Here is a 22,460-nt window from a genome sequence, read left to right as displayed (position 1 = left end):
TGGGAAGATTAGAAACTATAGCGATTTGCAACCAAGAGCTATTTTCTGTATTACATATTTTCTTATTTCCAATAAATAGTTTCTCCCTGTATCTTGCCTTTCTAATGTTTGATTTTTTTGGGGACTTACGTGCGAAAGTTGAGCGTCTAAAGCACCTAGATTCCATAGTGCCCTCCTCCAACCTACGAGTGAGTCGTTAAAAGGTTAGATATTGAGATATTTCTTTAAAAAGATATTGTATTTGGTTATTTCAGTTCATCAGCATCATAAACTATATAAACCAGTACCGGCATCATCATACATTACGACTCAGCGAACAAATACAGGCCCTACCGTCGAGCGGTTTCGACCTTCATGTGGTCAACATTTTTGGACATATCGGTTGGGTCTTTTTTGTTCATTTGATTTATCGGTTAATTGGGCGGAGAAAACACATTCATGTCCGATGTCATTACAAGAATCGAACCTGGGTTCCCTACTCTATGCAAATTAAGTTGATCCTACCTCTTGGGACTTGAAATGGGGTCTAAAACTGCAAATTTTGCTTTAAACGCTGGAATTGGCTTAAAAAATTCCTCCTCTGATATGGAAATATGGGATAAGCCTAGTGGTGACTTTTCGTGAGTTGTGAACTCCTCAAAGTCTTCTCTTCTTACTGTTATTATGTAATAAAAGGAGGGGACAGTATGGATTATATACACTTTGTCATGCAGCAACATTGTTTCACCTCACATTAAGATTTGAAGATTTTGATAAACTTTAATCTGTAGTCATATAAAGTCTCAATTTACTCCCTGCATACCAATATGTCAACACTGACTGTCCAATACACATCTAATACACAAGCAGAAATGTGCATTTTTCATGCTGGGTTCTTTGCCACGGTATCTAAAGTAATAAATGGAGATCAAAATGAAACCTGTGATTTCTTAACAGTTTATTACCTTGTATTACAGTACAGTTAGTGTTTCAAAAGATAATGATTTTATAATCGACCTCCAGAAAATGCCATTTCTGACTGGTAGTTTCCTGTCCTGATAAGACACTTTTAGACACTTTGTCGTGATTTTGGGCAATGTCGATCCTGATAGTTCAAACTCTAACTTACTGTCTCAAGCATAATTTTATATGATTTGAACAGGTTCAACAATGTTATATTAATTTTGTTTGAACTAACCAAAAGTTTACCATGTGTTAAGTTCAAAATGCACAGTTACATATTTTGTCAAGCATATAACAGTTAACTGAAATGAAGATACCATTCATCTCACTCATACTTAATAGCCTAATGCTTTCGGAAATATGCTGAAGTTCTAAAAACTATTGATATTTAGCCAGTGAGTTTTGGACAGGTACGGCTGAACCCCTCAATCAGCATGTGCCATCCATGTTCCTGATCTGTACCTGGTGTTTTTCTTGCAGGTACAACCGATCCAACTGTTTCAACTGCTTACATGAAAGTTACCTTAATGTTGACTTAGCACTGATCAGAGCAATTTTTTCTGCTAGTGACAAGTGAATTTCAATTTCGTGACAGAATTAACACTAATAAATCATAAATCAGTCCAAAACTGACCTTTCTACTTAAAAATCATTTCTTCCTATTTCAAGCTGGAAGTAGTGTGGTATTTCAATTGCTAATAGTTTAAACACGCATTTTGTTTCATGAACAGAAATTATTTGTCATAAAAGTAAACACAATCAATTTTTAAGCGTTGTACTACTATTCATTTTGAAAAAATCAGATATGAGCTATTGGAGAAAAATGTTTTATAAACTCTTGACCATAGCATTACAGAGATACAGGCAGTTTCTTGTTCCTCTGTAATATTTATCCTTGGATATGCTTGGACAGATGTTACCCAAGTTTGGTCTGAAACATTATGTGGAGAAGACAATCATAGTCTATGATACTGAAGGTATATTGACCTCTAGGAGGCAAGGAGTGAGAGCCCTTAAAGGAATTAGCCTTTATAACTCACCCTCTGTTATGTCTGGACATATAATTAAACCAAATTTGGCCTGAAACATCACTGAGGGAGGGGGGGATCATTTTGCTTGAAAACTCTGTAAATGGTAGTTTAAACATTAATTCCATATTTGGTATAATTTTGTTTCATTTAATTTCTTATTCCTTGTTTTTGTTATAATAATAAGACAAAGTTTTGAAAATTATAGATGCCTTTCAATGGTGTCAAAAGTAATGAATTGAATGATAGAGGACTATGTTAAAAAGATATTACATTTTCATTATCAACGAAAAATTCTATTATTTGCTTGGATATTATAAATAGATCTTTTGTGACAACTTGGATATTTTGTGAATTGTAGGAGATGATGGCACTGCTGGGTATATGTCAACAATTTGCTTCTTTGTCTGTAAGATGTCTTCCAAAAGTAACTCGACACTTGCAAGTGAAGACTGGAATAATGTCAGGTAAAATATTTCATTTTGGAATTGATCATTAATAGATTGAAGTAGGACAGTGATAACTATGGTCAGGTACAAGTAACACGATATCGTACACAGAAAAATCTTGGCAGTCAATCACCCATGCCCTTATATGATACTAGTTGATAAATCAGTATTATACACAAAGAAAGTGGACTGATATGATACTAGTATACAGCAATGTATTGTACACAGCTGAATCTTGGTGGTATGTGAATTGTTCTTGATAACCTCTTGGTAGTGTTCATCACCTGTTTCCAGATATTTGTACCTCATTTTGAATTGGGAGGGATTGGATCATTCGTTGTAAGGACCCATGTACATTTGACATATAGCATAAGCATACAGATAACTCTGATGATCACATGCATGACATGTTTAGCATTAGTAATATACAATTTGTGTGAATTGAATACCTATTAACTATAAACATTGTTTCTGTTAAAATATTTATATATTGGACATTTAGGTCTCTGCTGTATGTTAGTCCAAAGCAGCATACAGCTTCTAAAGATTTGGGTTATATCAAATGCAGCTAGTAAGTTCTGTGTATAAAAATAAGCCATGCATGACTCCAAATTTATTATTATATTATTACACAACCTAAATACAGATTTTATCCTGCATTTCTTAATAAATTTCTTTTTAATTCTAGGAATAAAGACCAATTTTGCAACTGGAAGTGTGAATTTGCGAAGCCTATCAACCCTACAAATTGGCAGCAATACAAGGACAGATGCTCATAGTCTATGTCAGAAATATCACTTTCCCCAAATCTCATTACAGCGTGATATGACATTAGGCCAATTGCATAGACGAGGAAAAGTCAAAAAGAAGAAGAAGAAGTATGGTATTCTTGGTGGAAATGCTTATAAAAGAGGTCTTGTATTAAAAGCCATTATAAAAAAGCCCAAAAAACCTAATTCTGCCTCCAGAAAATGTGTACGAGTAAAGCTTAGTAACGGAATTGAGACTACAGCATATGTCCCATATGAGGGACACAATCTACAGGAGCACTCTATGGTACTGCTCAAAGGAGGTAGACTTCAGGACGTCCCAGGAGTAAGACTGTGTTGTGTTCGTGGAAAATATGACTTGCCACATGTCATCAAAAAGAAAAAAGTATGAATGTATATCTGCAATTCTACTGGCTTGCTTCATGTCTTCAAAAATAAATTGATTTTGCATTTTTAGTCTTAAATGTGTTTATTATACCTCCTGCAATTACGTTGCAGACCAATCACACAGGACATAGGGTTAAGGAAAGTAATTTGACACAGTGAAAATCAACAGATTCATTTCTGTATCTTCTTGTGAATTTATGTAAAAGATCTGTCTCAAAATGTTCTAAAATATCCTAGTCATTTCATTGCTCTCAAAGACTTCATTGGTCAAATGAGGAAACATCACGAAAAACAAAAAACAAAACAAAACTAAATTGTTTCTATAAAGACCAATGCTTTCTATGTTATCCTGAAACCATCCAAGATAATTTCACATCTCTTACATATGTATCTATCGGAGATCTTGTAGTGCCTTTTAATGGTGAAATTTCTAGTTTCCATCGTTTTCCAGTAACCATACAAATAGCCATATAACTTGATCTTCAGTTTTGCTCAGGTATGAATTTCAATGAAGACTGCCTATAAAATTTCTAACAAATTGTTTAAAAAAAAGGGTGTTAACTCTTTCAAAAATATTTCATTTTTACACTGTCGTTTAAGAAAATTCGGTTTAATGTCATAGTTATAAAGCCTACCAAGTTTGAAAGAAATGAGTTGAAAACAAATTTCCTTTAGGACAAACTATGGATTAAGCTCATTTTACCAGTTCATTATGTTTATGCATTGGTACAAGTAGCAATACCATCCAGTAGAGTTGTTTCTGAAGCCAACATCACCAAGAGAGCAATTGGGCCTGTACCTTTCCCTGTCGTGCATCTTATTCAGGCTACATGCATACAGATCACAACTCTTGTCCTGTTATTCATAAGTCCTTCAAGGATTCCAATCTACTGAATCCCGCAGACCTTGAAAGTAGGTAAAGATTAACTTTAAAAACCAGGCCTAGCGGCCTTGACCTTCACCTGCGACAACTTTATCTTTGACTTTGTTTCAGATGACCTAAAATCTTGATATGCCTCTAGCCTTTATCTAGAGATCATTGAGAAATCAGATTTGACTCCATCAACCTTAGTGAGTCAAGGTCAATCAGTTTTACAACATGATAGCATATCATCCCAGCATGCTGCTAAACAAGTATCATGGTTGCAAGGTTCTGGTTATTTAGCCACACTTTATTTGAAGATACATATCTTATTACATTGGACAAGTGAGACCTTGAAAGTAGGTAATTAATTTGAACAAACTTGAAAGCCCTTCATCCATGCATCGTCCAAATATTCAGTCAAAACTGACACTGGTGATGGATGCAGCATCACAGTATAAGCTCACTTGCAATTCAGCCGATATTATAAAAGAAAACAGCCCCAACTTATCAACAACTCCCTTGACGTGGAGCCTGATTGTTTTTTATTGGTCTTTTCATGTCTTTATCTTCTTTATCATTACTATTTCTTGAGAAGGACTGAATTAATCGTTCTCAAGTTTCATATGATGTCAAAATTGACCTATTGGTCATTTTAGTTTTATAATCTGTTCCAAAATGTGTAATACATAACTACTAACTGGGGACCAAGGGAAACTACATATGAAATTTGAGAATGATTCATTAAGTGCTTCTGAAGAAATTTTGTTAAAAATCATAGCTTATGGACAACAGATGCACGGCAATTTGAATATCCCACTTTCAGATGAAAAGAACGGAAAAGATCCAACTGAAAAAGCATCAATGAAGATAAGATGGTGGGCAACAAGGCCGCTCTCGTATCCCTTGTTTTTGTGTTCCTTGTGGTTTGCATTCAAATTTGATTTACCCCTGATTAACCCTCAACAAATAACACAAAGCAATATTCAGAACAAGACCATTTATTTCCCTTCCAGGATAATTCCTCTGACAAACTACCAACTTACTCGTAAAAATCAATGTGTACAACTTCATCATTATAAACTCTGCACATGTAAAATACAACTGAAACCATAGAATTGGTTTCTCGTCAATGTGTGGGTACAGAGAAACAATATTTCTTTGTATGCTACTAGTCATGGATGGTTATCTGGCAGGTGATAAAATTTCAGTTCATGATGGTTTAAATATGAAAGCAGGGAAGATTACTTCACACACACCTCCAAAGTCATAGAGCCACATGTAAATATTAGTATCTATATTCAAAATTGAGCAAAGTTAATTTAAGTTCTAACTTTGATTTACACAGAATAAAGCACTTTTAAGTAGTATTGAGTACAAGATAAAAAAATTCTTCATTACCATACAATTATGTAAATAATATCAACAGGTTAAAAAGGTTGTTAAATTCTCAAGGTTATTTAGAAAACATGAACTTTTGCACGTGGGGGGTTAGTTACAATACCAGTTTTAATTATTCAATCACGGTTAATCAATCATTTCCAGACTGAAGATAAATGTTCACTTGGCAATGAACAAAATTCATTTTGCAATTGAAACAAATACCCTGTAGAACCTGTTACAAAATTGCATGTTCATCAAATTTTTTTTCCCATTCCAAACAATTTTTTTTCATTTCATAGTAACAAGAATAAAAATATCCCAAAACAATTCATTTTAACAAGTGCAGGTTAAAACGAAGAACTTGTTACAATAATCATAAATACCTTATCTGTGATCATATTTTGCTAACACTAGCTTTAAACCAATGGACATTGCTATGCAATTTACGTCTGAAAAATGGTATGACATCTAAGGAAACCTCTAAGGTCTGGAAGGTGGTACAACACTATAATACTGTAACAGGTACGTCATGCTATGGATATACATACGATATACACATGTGTAGCTAAGTTTTCAAGTGATGTTTGGACTACCAGGTCACAAGCCTGCTTAGGTCATGCTCTGAAAAGCAAAACTCTTTGTCATATCAGTGTATTATTTGTATTTTTATACAGACGGCATTGGCAATGCAGTGGTAATACTGGTATTGTAGTACATAAACAGGAATGGTGGAGGATTTTAATGTCACATGTTTGTAATATAGTTCAGTTACTGTTACGTCCAACAGTGTACAATGATGTCTTGAGAATTGTTCTTTTAAGATTCGTATGGATCCCTCCTTCACCATATAAATGCACTATCAAAGAGTGTTACACTGTGTCAAAGTTCTATTTCTGTAAGAGCAGGAATATTTCCTGAAACTAGGTTGGTACTTAAATCATCAAGGATGCCCCATATCTGTTTGATAGCAACTTATGAATTAATAGAATTTAAGCAAAGACTAAAGTTCAGTTTGTACCAAGCATACATCATATCCATGTTTTCCTGTATACACTACCACTGTGATACAACATTATCACAGTGTTATCCACACTTTTAACATACACATAAAGTAAAGCTAAAGAAATTTAAATTGGAATTTCATTCTTAAATTCTCTAAAATACATAACAATGTAACAAAATATTAACACTTTAGTTTTTGCCAGAACTTGGTTATAAACTTTAACTTCAACACAACAAGAAACAATTTGTACAAATTCTATTATATTACAGTCCAACTGCCAACAAGTTTTTCCATACATGAACTTGTGTAATGTATCTCTATACAGGTACACACTAAATGGGATTAAGTTAAAAAAAATGTCTTTGCCTTGATGTTGCTTTGTAACTTTCAATGTCAAAAAGAAAAGCTGTTATAAAAGCACAGGAAATTTCAGTAAAAGGAAACAATTTATAACATACTCCTGCTGACAAATATAAGATATATAAAATTCATACATCAAGGTTCTTCAATCACTGGTTAATCATGCTTTTTAGAGCTTTTCAAAAGGTTACTTGTATTACAAATAAGTTATAAATACAATACATTTAGAAATAAACCAAAGTTAAATACAAACATGTTGGGTCTGTAGTTGTAATTGAATTCATAAATATTCAACAATGACACTTATAAGCTTGGTTAAGCCTTCCGACCAAAGTCTACAAATGACTTCATATGACCAGGTTAACACAAGAACCCTTTGCTAGAGAATTTTTTGTCAGATATTAGTGTAAACTGATAGTAACAGTAAATAGCAGTAGTTTTGTTAACACCTACACAGTAATTTATAAAATATCAAAAAACACTAAAATTTATATTAAATAGAGCAAATACACCAATGATGTACATATCTTCAGTTTATCAAAATGGAAACGCTGCATTTCAATTTGTCATTATTATTTGTCACAATAGTAGAAAAAAAACTTTACATAAATGTTTATGTATTAACACATCAATGAACTGTAATTTATAGAAACCATGCACTATAAATTCATATATGATAAATATTTTGGGTGGTTTTTTTTTCAATCTTTATTCAAACTCAGAAGTGAAAACTTTTACTTTCTTAAAATGTGTCATTTCCATAACAGTTACCGGTAGGATTATTGAGGAAGAATGGAAATGTGAATGCACAACATAAAGTTATCTACAGTGTGAGGCAGTAAAAATATACAGAAGGCATACCTTCCATATCAAACACAAATGAAGTTCCTCAGCACTGCATCAATAATCAATGATCAGATTGTTTGAAATATTTATAGGAAACCAAACTAAAAATCAAAATTACCACAACAGCACTACACATCAAATAGACATGCCTAACCACTTCCATCCATAATAATCGGTCAAATTTAATCTACAGATTATAGCAGTATTGAAAAGTTAGACGGAATCAGCTTCAACATTAAAAACAGCAGTTGCTGAAGATTAAACTTTTTTTTTTTAATTAAAAGTACTTTAATATTACATTTTAGTAGAAAAATGTACAAAAACTTGCATCTTTTAAAAGAAGTGCAACTTGGGGGTAGATTTCTCTGCTATATTAAACACTGCATTGCTACAGATAGGAAAAAATTACAGGCACTGTATTACTACAGCAAGAAAAATACAAACTTAACATAAAATCATCATAACTCTGATGTATAATAGTTCCCACAACATTACCAATGGTGTTATAGAATATCTCTTAATGAAATGTACATCCTCTGTATTAACATACTCTCCTAAAATCTATATATATATGGGATATAATTACTCTGAGTGTGATAATTACAACCAAAGATAGCCATGTACTTCTATAAAATTGTGATAAATGTACATTTGGGCTACGGTTGTTTGATCTCTGTACCGGCAGAGATACCTAAACATGTGAGACACATTAACAAGAAAATGACGGCACTTTTTCTAGTAATGGCACAAGACAAATTAAAAGATGACCAAGGAATCACACATATGTTCCTTAATATAACGAACATCAAGTACTGCTTGTGCCAATGACTATTACACGAAAGATATCACACATTCAATACACGTCTCAAATACATAAAACGACAAAAACATAAAAAAAAAAAAGAAAAAAGGGATAAATCTTGCATTATTGTACATTCTCAACACACTTGGCACACACTTTTAACACACGCAACCACTTAAACCAACATGACACATTCAGATATGAAATTTTTGTACAATCCCATTGATTTTCCTTTTGAAGAACATGACGTCTCTTGTACAATGGATAATGACATCATTGTAAATGCAACAACACACCATCTTTTGTAAAACCAACGACACACCATCTTTTGTACAATATCTATATATGACATCATTTTTACAAACAACATCTTTTGACAAGACCTCCCTTGAACAAATGATGATATGGCATTCCTTGTACAAAAAATGACATGACATCAATTGTAAAAATGTGGGCACGACATCCCTTGTACAATCAACTGACATTATGCCTTGTTTATTACAATTTAAAAAAGATAAAAATTTTGAAAGGAAATACTGAACATCGAAAATATCAAATGCAGAGGATCAGCACAACATGCAGACCCTGCAATTAACCAGGATTATTCTCTGTAAACGGATACTAAAGGACTGAAGATGATAGTTGTTGGGTTAAGTCTTGGAAAAATGATAACATAACCAAACATCAGTATGCTTTTTGATATTGTTTGTCCATTTTGGTTCACTACACATAATAGACTTCAACATATGTCAAATCTTGAACTCTAAACTCTTTACACAGCATTTAAATAAATATCATTATATCTGTTACACATGTACATCAAATATCTACCAGTCTAATATAAGGTTTGATATTTTCTCAAACTGACACTTCATGGTTCTAACACTTTATATAGGAGGTACTACTAAATGATACAAAAATTACTGGCCATGGTAGATTCACCCCAGACAAAACTCATAAAATCACATTTTTCACTTGCTGTTATGCCAAACACATTCTGTAAAGGCATGGACATTCTTTCTCCTACTCAGACTTAATAAGAATGTATTTAGACAAATTCTTTATGCAAGAATCCTCACTCCCATCAAATAATAAAACAAGTGTCTTTGACACTGAAGTATAGGTCCATCAGTACAAAGACGCCAACTTTAACCCATGGAATACTGCACCGATTTGGTTGATTTGTGCATGCATAGATTTTGGCAGAACCTTTCAGTATACATTTATCTCTTATGACAAAAGGCACTCTGTGAATTTATGAATGATAAGTTATAAAGCGATGATCACAGGTAACTCATAATGTTAAATAATAGACATATACACAGTATGCGTACACATAAATCAAGATAGGTATCAGATCCGGCTGTAACCATACTTTTTTTATACATTCAACTAAAATCTAAAATTAAACAGCAAAACATTCTATGTCTTATAAAATTAAATAAACAATACACATCTGAGTTTGGAAGAATATGAAAAAGCTTGATATGAAAAAAGAAAGAAAGAAAAAAAAATTCAACAAATCAATAACAACGCAAAATATTGGTGAATATTGAACACGCCACAATCACAAGGTTATATGATCTATTTACATATACTGTCACTAGTATATGAATGGTAGCTAGGAAACATCTTGGTGTGGATTCATTCAAGTGTAAATTACAAGAAAAAAAAAAAAAAAAAATGTAAAGATGAAAACACAGGCAATTAAACAATGGTTGGTGAAATAGATACAAAGCTACAGAGAAGAAAAAAAAACATCCTCATACACACCACAGCAGACCAAGCAAATATTCATAACATTGATAATTCTGTCTTTAATGGGTTTGACCCTATAGCCTTGATTTTATTAAAACAAACTCTTAACATAAACTCATAAAAGTTAACTCATACAGAATTAAGTTATGTCTGTACACATTCCTGCTAGCTGCTTTTTCACTCTTTCTTTCTTCATTATTTTCAAAATCCTGAACCTTTATCTCCAGAATCTGAAAATTTGAAGTTGAATTTTCAATTAAGTGATCTATCAAGTTTGGACCAAACCTGATGTGAAATAATTTTGCAATGTAACATGAAATATCTGATGACAAATATACTGAGAGGATAAAGAAATGCAGGGTAATATTTATTCCGATATTTTGAAAACGCGTTCTCCAAATACAGTGAAACTTTGTGGATTGAGTAATTAGGTCATATTACACCTTGTCATGTATCGAAAATTTAGTCACGGTACAGTGCGCAGCTCTGGTAAATGGAGGAAGGAAAAAAGAAGAATCTCGTGCACCGTGTTGTTCTGGTCTCATGCAGCGTTGGTCAAGTCACTCTTCGTTAGTCTTTATACAAACCAACTGCTTCCCTAAAATTAATTGAGAATTTGATTCGTTTTAAGAATGGCACGACTCACAGAAGTTCAGAGGGGTCAGGCCATTCAGATGCTGATGCAAGGACAGCTGCAAAATCAGGTTGCTAGGCACTTTGGTGTTAATGTTTCCACCACAGAACGGCTTGAAAGACGTCTTCAGGAAATTGGGCGATTGGCCGATCGACCTAGGTCAGGACGTCCACGCGTAACGTCACGACGTCAGGATCGCTATATTGTCGTCTCTCATGTGTGTAATCGGCGCCTTACTGCCGTTGAGAGTGCATTTAATGTTCGTGGAAATCATGGGCGTCCTATAAGTTAAAAAACTGTAAGGAATCAATTACGAGAAGTTGGTGTAAGAGCACGTCGCCCCTACGTAGGTCCACACCTTACCCCTGCTCGACTTCAGCGTCGTATGGCCTGGGTCGCTACACATGCTCCACGATGGTTTCCACTGAGGCAGTGGAGACAAGTTTTCTTCATGAACGAGTCTCGATTCTGTCTTTATCAATCTGACAGCCGTCAATGTGTCTACCGACGTCGTGGCGAACGTTTTACGGACGCTTGCGTTGTAGAGAGGGATAGGTTTAGGGGCGGTTCAGTAATGGTGTGGGGAGGAATCTCACACGGGTTAAAATCACAATTGGTTGTTATTGATGGCAATTTAACAGCAGCTAAGTATAGAGATGAAATCCTCCTACCCCATGTTATCCCTTTTTACAGCAGCATAATCTAACTCTCCAGCAGGATAATGCTAGGCCCCACGTAGCAAGGACTTGCCAAGTCTTTCTGGCCAACAACAACATTCAACCACTAGATTGGCTGCCATATAGCCCTGATTTGTCCCCGATCGAGCATCTTTGGGACCAGTTGGATAGACAGGTTCGAAAGCACTAGCCACCCCCTGCTACTTGAGAGCAGTTGACCAGAGCTCTGATTGAAGAGTAGGACAACATCCCCATAAGACGGATTAACGCTCTCATGAACTCTATGACCAGAAGAATAATGGCCGTGACCACAGCAAATGGCGGACACACAAGATATTGATGACTCAGTTCAATTTCAATTTAAAAATCCTATGGGTCCATTAAATTTAATCGTTAGTACCTCTAAACCAATTGTCAGATGCAAAATACAGACTTTGGAAATTTTTAAGCTTTTATTTATCTGTAAGTATACAAAATTTCGTTTTAAATGAAGCCCGATATCATACTTAATTTCTGGTTTAAAGTTCACCCTGTGTTTCTTTATCCTTTTAGTATACATTATAGCACTTTGAAAAGAAATTTATCAGAAACCATATATATTAATTTATCCAATTTTTTTTATAAGTGGTTGGGTCTTTCTTACTATAATATACACAAAATGAAACAATTGCTTTCTTAGACCAAAACATGCCCTCAATTATCTCAGTGACAGGGCAAAGATCATTCTTTAAGTCTACCATCACTTATAGAATAGAAGATGTTTCAATACCTGGCCCTCCAAGGGCATGTTCTGTTACACTCATGCACAGAGAATCCAGCTGAGCATAGTTTTCTGCATTGTCTGCTGTAGATTCACAATCTGAAAAGTAACAAATGAAGGTCTAGCAATATTTTATCATACAATTTACCTGATCTAAATAACAGTTTACCATTCTAGCCTTGTAATAATTGTTTCTTTTAATTCCACAAGCACATAACTCCACTTTAAAACATATCACAACAAGTTATGGTAGATGTCAAGCAAATAGACTTGTGCACTATTTTGGTAATAGTGAAATATCACAACATATTTAACTTGATATTATCAATACTTTGAACTTTCATCAAGAAGACATTTTATTGGTTGTATATCTACGATATTATTTATCACTGGTGTTATCTTAATGTTTATACTGTTTGATAAATGTTCAATTTATTATAAACACACACATGAATGAATGTCTATAAGTACTTTAAGTACTGCTTTCATTTGGAAGCATTTTTTTTGTAGGAAATTGAAATTTTCTTGAATGATTAAGAAGAATTTAGTGGATAATATGCAACAAATTGTATCATTTTCTGTTAGCTCACTACTGCATAGCCAGATCTCCAATTTCCATGAAGGACATATTTCCCTTTGTTGTAAGCGATTACAAGTTCTATTTTAGAAATTGAGCTGTCAAATATGTAATCCTCAGTGAAGTAAATTAAATATTGCCAATTAAATAGTTCTGTATGTGAAACATATGATAAACCAGTTTTAAAGTACAATGTATTTGCACCCCTACTTCCTTTGCGTTTGATGTGTAAAGAAAATCGGGACTTTATGAGACTTGTTTTTTTAAATACTTTTTTATGACCTCCATATTTTTGCTGTACTCCTTGATCAATAGAAAACAATATGTATCATTAATAATATATGTATCATTAATTTAATTATTAAGTCATTGATATTTAACTTTACTAACTCTATCCATGGTCATGTTTTCTTTACTATTGTTAAATCCATAGATTTGGCATAGGCAAGTGTTCTATAATATGACTTGAAAGCAGTTACAACAGCTCCAATCACTACCTAATAATACAAGTTCAATCTGTGTGTCAGTCACAAAGCTGTGTGTACTAACTAACAAATATATCTGGAATTTCAAAGACATATTCCATAACATTTCTGTCAAAATTTCAAATTAGACAAATGGGGTCCAAATTATCCTGGGTCCACAGTTTTAATTCAAGTTAAATTCAAGTTCCACACAGACATCATTTAAGTTCCAATTATGTTTGCTGTTCTAGCCGTACCAATGGCTAGATTTAGACCAATTTCTAAGCATTCTATAGATAACACACCTGACACAGCCAGACCAAGATTTGGAGACCTCAGAGGAGCAGAATGGGTTCTTGTCACTGGCTGCTTGCCCTGAAATAATTAAAATATCTATTTTTTTATCAAAGTTAAATGTTTGATTCATCTTATGAAAATCAAAGTGTGGATTGAGTGGACAAAGACAAAAAAGGGTAAACAATATTCTGAAGGGCCTGAATAGTCACTTGAGTTCTATGAATGCTCTTGTTGTCCTTGTAATTCATAAAAATAATCTTGACAACAAAGTGAAATAACTAGTGTATACTGCACATAGCACTCATTAACTGCCTTCCCATGTTAAGGATTCTAACCATGCTTGAATCAAAGAAATCACACTCTTGTTATTTCCAAGACCGAAGATGTGTGATGTTATTGCTGTCTTTTCTGAATAGAATACATTATGATATTAATATGCTTTCTTTCGAATTCATTAGTGACTATAACGTTTATGTATCAGGCTTGGAACAATTTCTGTAACACTTGAAGACCACTTAAATCTGAGCATCGTTTCATTGTAATTGATCCGTAAAATACATATACTGTGTAACATGAAGGCATGAATGTAAACATCAGCATGCATTATCAATTTCTTGTTAATTTCTATTTTAAGTTATGCTGGTTTTTTTTTTTTTTAAAATGCATCTTTTCATTTAAATTTGATTTGGTATTTGTTGTGTTTGTTCCCGTAAAAATATTGTGTCATAAAATAGCCATGAACATGGAAACATCGATATAACCCACTATGAATGATTCAAGGTCTTGATATATCAAGGTTTTTTTTTAGTAGACCCTTGAACTTTGGAATATCTGTGAAACCTTTTGGTTTAAACCTCCTTGCGCATGCACATTGCGGGAAAGTTTAGAAATCATAACAAAGCAACGGATTGAGAGAAGGTTCTGAAAGGTCACCTGACAATAATGTAGACACAACCGCGAGTGTTGACTAGTGTCAGTTTGAAGCTGATAACCATTTTTTTCAAAAAGGTGTTATAATTTTGTGAATAGACTACTTGCTCGAAATCTAACCATTGAGTCCGTTTAAACTACAACCATTCATTTAATATCACTAAATTACCTCAACAAATCCTGGCCGAGAGAAGAGTGCTGGATTGAGAGAGGTGTTGCGTGTCAGAGGAAGGTGACCACTGGTAGTGCCTCCAACTATAGACCTTTTGGCACCAAAACTCCACTGTGTAGTTGTACGGGGCTGACGTTGGACCTTTTGGTTTAAACCTCCACGCAATGAGGCACCAAGAGGAAATGTATTACCCCATCTGGACAAATTAAGAATATGATGAAACATTTGGTTTTCATTCCAGTTATACTAATATATTTGTGCACCAAAGGCCATTCAAGATTGCTTTCATATCCTTTTTATATATTTAATATATAAAACTTATTGTTGAGCAAAAATTCATCTAGAAAACTCAAGAACCAATCAATACAAATATACAAAAACCTACCCTTGTTTCAGTTTCCTATCCATACTGTATTTGAGTGGTGGTTGATATATTCTCTGTGTTTCTTGCTTCCAGGTGGATAACAGTTTTTTTTGTCTATGTGTAAATGCCTACAAACAAAATCAACAATATTAAAATAACCTTACCTGACTATTGACATCAATTAAGACTTCCTGATTACCTATAATCCTGTTCTTGCTTCAGAACAATGCACGTTACTGATATCAACATATGATATAATAATTTTCGTCTTACTTTTGTGCTGTGACTTCTCAAAATTGTTTTTATGTTGTTTTTTCTGGTTAACGAACCACACTGGTTTATAAGCCACAGGGCCAATTTTTAGCATTTTTTTTTTCAATTTGATCTACATATAAGCTGCACCAGAATATAAACCACAACCTTTGTTACAACATGGTGATTACTATTGTTTTGTGGATATACTGATAACAGAAGGCAGTTCTTACCAAGTGGTACAGTTAAGTTGGCCAAAATACTTTGATATAACAGACAACGGAGGGCAATTTATCAAGATCGTCAGTGAAACATTCAATAAAATTTGAAAAAGTAACCTTTATTAAAGTTTTATAACGAATTATACACACATAATCCTTTCTTTTATTGATGCATTTACAAAAAAAAATAAAACAGCAAATATCAAACTTGTTTGGCTTAGGTGCTTTCACAGATTGTCTATGCACAGATATAGGGCCTGACATTATGTACATTTTACTTAACAATCTCCCCATCAGCATATTTACTGTTAACTATTAATGAAGGCCCTTGCATACTAATCAAAATCCCATATCATTTCTTCTTATACGCTACACAATGCCATTCATATTGTAAACAAGCATGGCTGATATTCTAGAATATGGCCTATAACACAATGACCTATCAATCCCAGGATGCAAAAGGCTATTGTAAACTTCAGCTACAACTTTGAAGTAACTGTGAACGTCCAGAAGATATTATTGCGATTCATATAAAAAAATAATTAATAAAATCCCTGAGAATGTTACTTTATTTCAATCTTCAAATCATCCTGTGCAAATGACGGCTCTAGATGATCTGTTTCAGTCACAAACATGTGAGGAGCAGGTACACCTTAAAAACTCAGTACTCTCTCGTACTAGTTCACTATTTTTTTTTTCTTTTCATCCACATATAATCACAAGGAAAAAAGGTGCGGTTTATAGTCCAGAAAATACAGTACTAATTTTCCAAAAGAACGTTGTGTGTTGTTGGACTTGCTACAGTACCAATCTGGAGCATTTTTTATTTAGTTTAACAGCTTGAAAATAATCACAAATGACCTACAGCATCTCAAAGATGTGAATCGAAAAAAGAAATATGATTTTATCAATCACATAATAACTTATAACAAGAATTATGTTTTGCCTGTCAGTTGTCAAGACTTGATCAAACAGACATTTTCAGAAGCTTGTAAAACATATTTCATGTATGTATTACAAATTTATAAACTTTTTTTCAACTAACAATACTTGATCATACTGAATAGATGAATCAAGTCTCAAACACAGAAAAACATGTACAAATTACCTCATGATTGATACACTTGTCAATGAGACTGAGGTAGAGATTAAAACATTCATCATCTGGACGGCTGGCCGTCAACAACTGTGTACAAACTGAAAACAAAATAATAAATCTACAATCACAAATCAACAGAATCTGCCACCAGTATAGAATGAGATTTTGTTGTAGAATGTCAGCCCTTGACTGATTAATCAATCTGGAATCATATGGGTAATGATTTCTTTTTTCTTATACATATTCCCACCCCCTCCAAAATTGCACAACACTTGACTGGTTTCCACTCTATAGTAATGATACCTTCCTTTTCTGAATGGCTAAACATCAGAAGGACTATTGAATACAATGATGCCATTGTAATTGTGGCATCACTCATCATGTAGAAGTATATAAAAAATCTCATGAGATACAAAATTCCCTATCTAATGTACTGTAAAATCATTTTTTGTGTAACGAATCTTGATCTTAAAAGTCAAAATGTTTGTTTTCAGCATTTAAGGCAAATCCTTCATCAGGTGCATATTCAGGAACGATAGAGACAAACACTAAAACCAGTATTAACTTTTTTGACAAAATCTGATCCCCATGATTTCATGAGAGAATTATTTTTAGTTTGTTTACTAAAGGACTGTGATCGGGTACTTTGCTAGATTTAGTCTTTGACAACGAAGTGCTGAAAGAATTTTCATTGATAGTCTTTATTTTTGCGTGATTTGTTTTGCGCGAGTCAAAGACTTGTATAGTGTTTTCTTTAACAGCTAAAAATTTTCTAGTGTCACGTTTTTTTTATATATCGATCTATTCATGGTAAACTTCTGTTAATATGACCTATAGCTTCATACATCGTTTAAAGTCGCTTATAAAAAGCAAATTTTAATTTATTTTATTGTCATTATGTAAAATATATAATGTATAAGTGCTTCACCAGTACAGGTAGTGTATGTGTACAGAATGACATGAGTGCAAATGTAGTTGATTGGTATTGTTTTATATGTATTCTGATTAATAAACAATAAAAAGGGAAAATAGAAATTTATTTCTTTCCTTTTCTTTACTGCTATTTCAAATAACAGATTAAATCATGCTTTTTGTATCAAGCTATCTGGCCTGTACTTCATTCAACAGTAATCAACGTCAGGAAACTGACATGTCAACCTTATTTGGACACTTTGTTTGAGTTGAAATACAGATAAGGAGAAATATTTTCCACATCTCTTGAATTTCAAGATGAGTTTCTTCCGTATTCCCAAATATGTCTGAAGAGGTAAATTTGTGAAATAAAGTAAGAAATCTAAGTGATTTACAGTATCATAGTCTTGCCAAGAACAATCTACACAGAAGCAAGAACAATGCTCTATTTCTTCCTATTAAAAGTCAGTTAAAGTCATTAAGTCAATCAGGCAATTAAAGTCAGATCACAAAAAAAATATTGATATTCTAAAAACAGCATTTTCTACTCTTCAGCTACCTAATATTCTTCAATTTAACACTGATCAGTAAAACATACATTTCTTCACTCAATGGTGCCATTACTCTACTCTTCATAATCATTCATTTTTCAAATTCTTTTCTTGCTAAAGTCTACCTTTGCCCATAACTCTGGTAAACTGTGCAACCAGGTCCCCTTCAACAATATAAGAGTATTCGCTTCCTTCTGAACCTGAAGGTACAGATGGGAGTCGGTCAGTGTCCTGGGAGAACGCCTTCATTGGGGTATTGATGATAACTTTCATCTCTGTGAGAGCAGCCTTTACAGATCCACCATCCATCATCTCCTACATCACAAAGACAATGACAGCAACAATAAATATGTCCCAGGTACTCAAAATTTTTAAAACCTAGCCCATATTTATGTACTTAACATATCATAATCAACCTGAAATGTACCTCTGTTGAGAAGTGGTTATAACCGAGGAGAAATAATAAAACCACCCTCTGTGAACATTCATTGACAGTATTGTTGTAATAATATCCTTACATCATTTGACAACTTTATAACTAGAACCATGAAATCAAGTAAGGGGGTGTTGAGTCAACACTGTCATGTCTTCAAGTGACCCCTCCTCTGGATACCCAAAGGTATGCAGGGTGATTGATGGAAATTTTACATCATGTTAGGACCTAAGTAAGCAGTGATGTTGAATCCATTAATCTTACAAGCACAAGCAAGTACATGTGTTCGAACTTGGTTACTTCTACAATCTGACCAGTGTCTTGACACTCAGATACATGATAATAATGTACTTTAAGTGTCCAAACAAACATAGTAAAATTAACTTATGCAATCAAATCAGTACAAACCTTTTCAAGTGAGCGAAGCAAGGACTGTCTTTCACGAAGCTTGTTCAGACTGAGCACAATTTTTGTTCTAGCACCTTTCGTTACATTCTATAAATGGATATAACAAAGTTATGTGTTTCTAAATTGTACAATCAATCATTCTAGAAATCAAGAAGATAATTTCAGGTGAAATACATCATTGAAAATCAAATATCATTACATCCAAGATAAAACGGGATACAGACAATAGATTCAATTATAATTAATCAATAGACAATCTTTTCCGATGATGTAGGAAAACTGTGACAATTTAAACTAAAAACAGGTAAAAATTGCAACCAATAAAAAAAGACGAACCCATTGTACCTGAGATTCCAACCACTCCTCTGTCAGGTTCATCATTTCTTCATAAGTTAATTGTTGGAAGATATAGGCATATTTGTGAAGGCGCAAAGTTTTTAACCATAAAGGTACATCTGTAAAATTCAGAACATTAAATATTCTTAACTCAAAGCCGTCAACACTATCTGTGCAATCAGTAAATCACAGTCATTGTCAATACATGTAATAGGGTTTATTTTATCCTGTAAACTCGGTGTTAAAGTATAAACGGTTACTTTAACAACAAAACATCCACATCAATTTAAGAAACTAAAACTTTTTTGACCATTATTAACTTTTCACATCAAACAGCTATAGGCATCATGAAGGATCTCAGATATAATATCTTGAGTGATATAAGCAGTGAAGCAGTTTTCAGTAAACTTAAATATCTGACCGAAACAATACAATAAAAGAGAGTATACATCCTAACTTCTTACCCCTCATTCCACTGCCTTCCTCCAGAAAGCTATTTTTGACTGGCTGTGGACCATCATCTTGATGGGTGTCGCCACTACTGCTACTAGAGGATGTGATACTGCTCTGTGGGGAAAGTGGAGCATGGTCTGATGAAGTCATGGAGTGTGAGCGCCCCCTATCAGATGAGGAATGTGAGGACTGATCCTCACTTGACTGTAGCCAGTCATTGATGTGGTTTGGCACTAGGATGGAGCTAGGAGGTACCACTGACACCGACGGGGTCCTCGCTAATGGCTGATGAACTCGTGAACCAGGGTTCACTAAAGAAAACACAAAGAATGCAAAATAAAAAAATAGATATATATATATAAACAAGTGTAGATTTATTCTGAAAAATAACTACTCAAATTACCTGTTCAATTACATTAACTGATAAATATAGAAAAGTTAACTGACAATGCAGTAGGAATTAGATACCTGAGGATGTCTAAATGACAAGGAAAATCAAATCTACAATAGTACCAATACGACAGAACAATGAGTTGACATCATATATTTGAAAGAACAAACTTACGTGAAGATTGTGAAGAAGGCACTGATATGAAGTTGGGTGGAGCTGATTTAGTTGGCTGGAGAGGTGGATGGTGTGACTTGCAGGCAGTGTGATTGTAGCTTATTTGACTACTGTTAGGTGGTGGAGGTGGGGGTACTTGATGTTGTCGCTGATTGATGAGATTTTGTTGAGTGATGAGGAGATCATTAGGCGGGACAGGCATTGGGTCCATCGTGTTGATGACAAGGGGATCTCCCGGTGGGTGTACAGGCCAGCCATTTGTTCTCCCACTCTCAACTGGTTTGTGTGTGGCATTGAAATTTAAGTTCAAGTTCCCTAGAGATTGACTAATACTTTCCTCATCTTTCACAGACTTCTTTTGTTGAGGATGAATACTATATGTGAACTGTTCTTCTAGCTTCCCAATCCATAAGGTAAATTCTGAACGTTCATCACTTGTAATTGCAGGATGCATCAATGAATATGAAATAATCTGCCGACTTTCTTCAATATGAGTACCATTTTGAATTGTGTAACCCAATATGGATGAGATCAAAGATAGATATTCAACCTTGGCCTGATTTTCTCCTGTTCGGAGCAGTGGAAGATGAGCTAGGAGCTGTCCAATAGTATACTCTTTGGAATCATTGTTGGCCAATTTGTGAATATATCCTGTAAAAGAAGGATGTTAAAAATTTCAACAAAAATATTGGAGATTGGGTATTCAAAGACAAGTTGTAAGAGAATGAGATTTTAATTATTTGGAAAAGCTAAGAACACTCAACAAATAGACATATGACACTGTATGATCTTATTCAGATATGATTATTTCACTTTTGCAGCTCTCTTCTACCTATCAATATATTTTCACATAAAAAATGGTTAAAGCAATACAAATACTAAAGTAATCCAAAAATATATTGATGGTGTTCTTCATGTTGGTCTCTTTATTGAAAAGCATACCTGGATCATTGGCCTCATTCTCCGTCTGGCTTATATCTGTACAGTCCGTCTGGTCCAACACTTGAGCCAGGAATCGGCATTGTGTAGGAGAAATCTGTTTAAACAGTGTACATAGAGCCACTGTCTGTTCACATTCACTCCATTTCTCAAACAAATTAGTCACCGAGTTCACCTGATCTCGAAACAAATTATTTGATTTCATATTTCCAAAGTTATGTTCTACGTTCACATCTTACAACAATAAAATGTTCTGTCACTTAAAAAACAACATTTTCAGGAACATCCTCAATGTACATCTGGCGTCTACAATAGAGTTCCTCAATCACCTAGTCCCACTCCATCAAAAAGGTACATCATCTCTATAATACTGGTACTTCTCATGCTGTCTGGGTACTCTGAACCCCAAATCAATCTAAAAACAAACAAACCTAGTGAAATTAGCTGAATTAAGTCAAGATAATGAGAATATATCCATACACATCATCATATATATTATACATCACAATGTTTGGTTTTAGTGTTTAGTCACAAATCAAATAAACACTGTCACCTCTGGTAACTGGTGATCATGCTTATTAAAGATGACAAACATCATGATGAATATCAAGTGAAGTAAAAATCTCTTGTTACTCGCTAAACTTATTATTATACATTAGACTGACAAATTAAATTGTATGACTCTTTTGCAACAACAAAATTTTGATGTTGGAAATTAATAAATTATAGATGACAGCTGTAATGCATTGCCAACGAGACACCGGACAGAAGTTTTCATAATTTCATAACATGACTCACTCAAACTTTATTTGATCTAGCTATATAT

At 33.9% G+C, this 22,460-nt stretch overlaps 2 protein-coding genes across 3 annotated transcripts; one reads left to right on the top strand and one right to left on the bottom strand.

The window, feature by feature from the left end:
- Nucleotides 1-134: 134 nt before the first annotated feature.
- Nucleotides 135-3,645, top strand: LOC132562226 (small ribosomal subunit protein uS12m-like). Its single transcript, XM_060226960.1, has 3 exons — nt 135-203; nt 2,332-2,437; nt 3,108-3,645. Exons 2-3 carry the CDS (start codon nt 2,335-2,337, stop codon nt 3,578-3,580), a joined length of 576 nt encoding a protein of 191 aa, XP_060082943.1. The 5' UTR covers nt 135-203; nt 2,332-2,334; the 3' UTR covers nt 3,581-3,645.
- A 1,778-nt stretch (nt 3,646-5,423) lies between these two features.
- On the bottom strand, nt 5,424-22,013 carry LOC132562219 (protein Smaug homolog 2-like). Of its 2 annotated transcripts, none has more exons than XM_060226952.1 (12): nt 21,638-22,013; nt 20,696-21,346; nt 20,142-20,441; nt 19,678-19,796; nt 19,342-19,428; nt 18,626-18,815; nt 17,047-17,135; nt 15,487-15,593; nt 15,099-15,297; nt 14,008-14,077; nt 12,671-12,760; nt 5,424-10,820 (listed from the first exon to the last, which is right to left on the bottom strand). In XM_060226952.1, exons 1-12 carry the CDS (start codon nt 21,837-21,839, stop codon nt 10,792-10,794), a joined length of 2,133 nt encoding a protein of 710 aa, XP_060082935.1. In that variant the 5' UTR covers nt 21,840-22,013; the 3' UTR covers nt 5,424-10,791. The 2 variants fall into 2 exon arrangements, with proteins under 2 accessions (XP_060082935.1, XP_060082936.1); XM_060226953.1 differs by having other exon boundaries at nt 19,687-19,796.
- Nucleotides 22,014-22,460: the final 447 nt, after the last annotated feature.

This window comes from Ylistrum balloti, unplaced genomic scaffold (genome assembly GCF_031769215.1).
Source record: "Ylistrum balloti isolate Yb309-2 unplaced genomic scaffold, AGI_CSIRO_Ybal_v1 Utg371370, whole genome shotgun sequence".
NCBI lineage: Eukaryota > Metazoa > Mollusca > Bivalvia > Pectinida > Pectinidae > Ylistrum > Ylistrum balloti.
The sequence above is the reverse complement of the archived record's forward strand: the minus strand, read 5'-3'. Positions and strand labels throughout refer to the sequence as shown.

What these genes read in the sequence shown, in the direction of transcription:
- LOC132562226 (XM_060226960.1), top strand. Translation starts at nt 2,335, where the DNA reads ATGATGGCACTGCTGGGTATATGTCAACAATTTGCTTCTTTGTCTGTA. An exon ending in GAAGACTGGAATAATGTCAG is followed by an intron (nt 2,438 to 3,107) that starts GTAAAATATTTC and finishes TTTTAATTCTAG; the next exon opens with GAATAAAGACCAATTTTGCA.
- LOC132562219 (XM_060226952.1), bottom strand. Translation starts at nt 21,839, where the DNA reads ATGAAATCAAATAATTTGTTTCGAGATCAGGTGAACTCGGTGACTAAT. An exon ending in GGAAGGCAGTGGAATGAGGG is followed by an intron (nt 19,797 to 20,141) that starts GTAAGAAGTTAG and finishes TGAATTTTACAG; the next exon opens with ATGTACCTTTATGGTTAAAA. An exon ending in TACCAGAGTTATGGGCAAAG is followed by an intron (nt 17,136 to 18,625) that starts GTAGACTTTAGC and finishes TTTTGTTTTCAG; the next exon opens with TTTGTACACAGTTGTTGACG.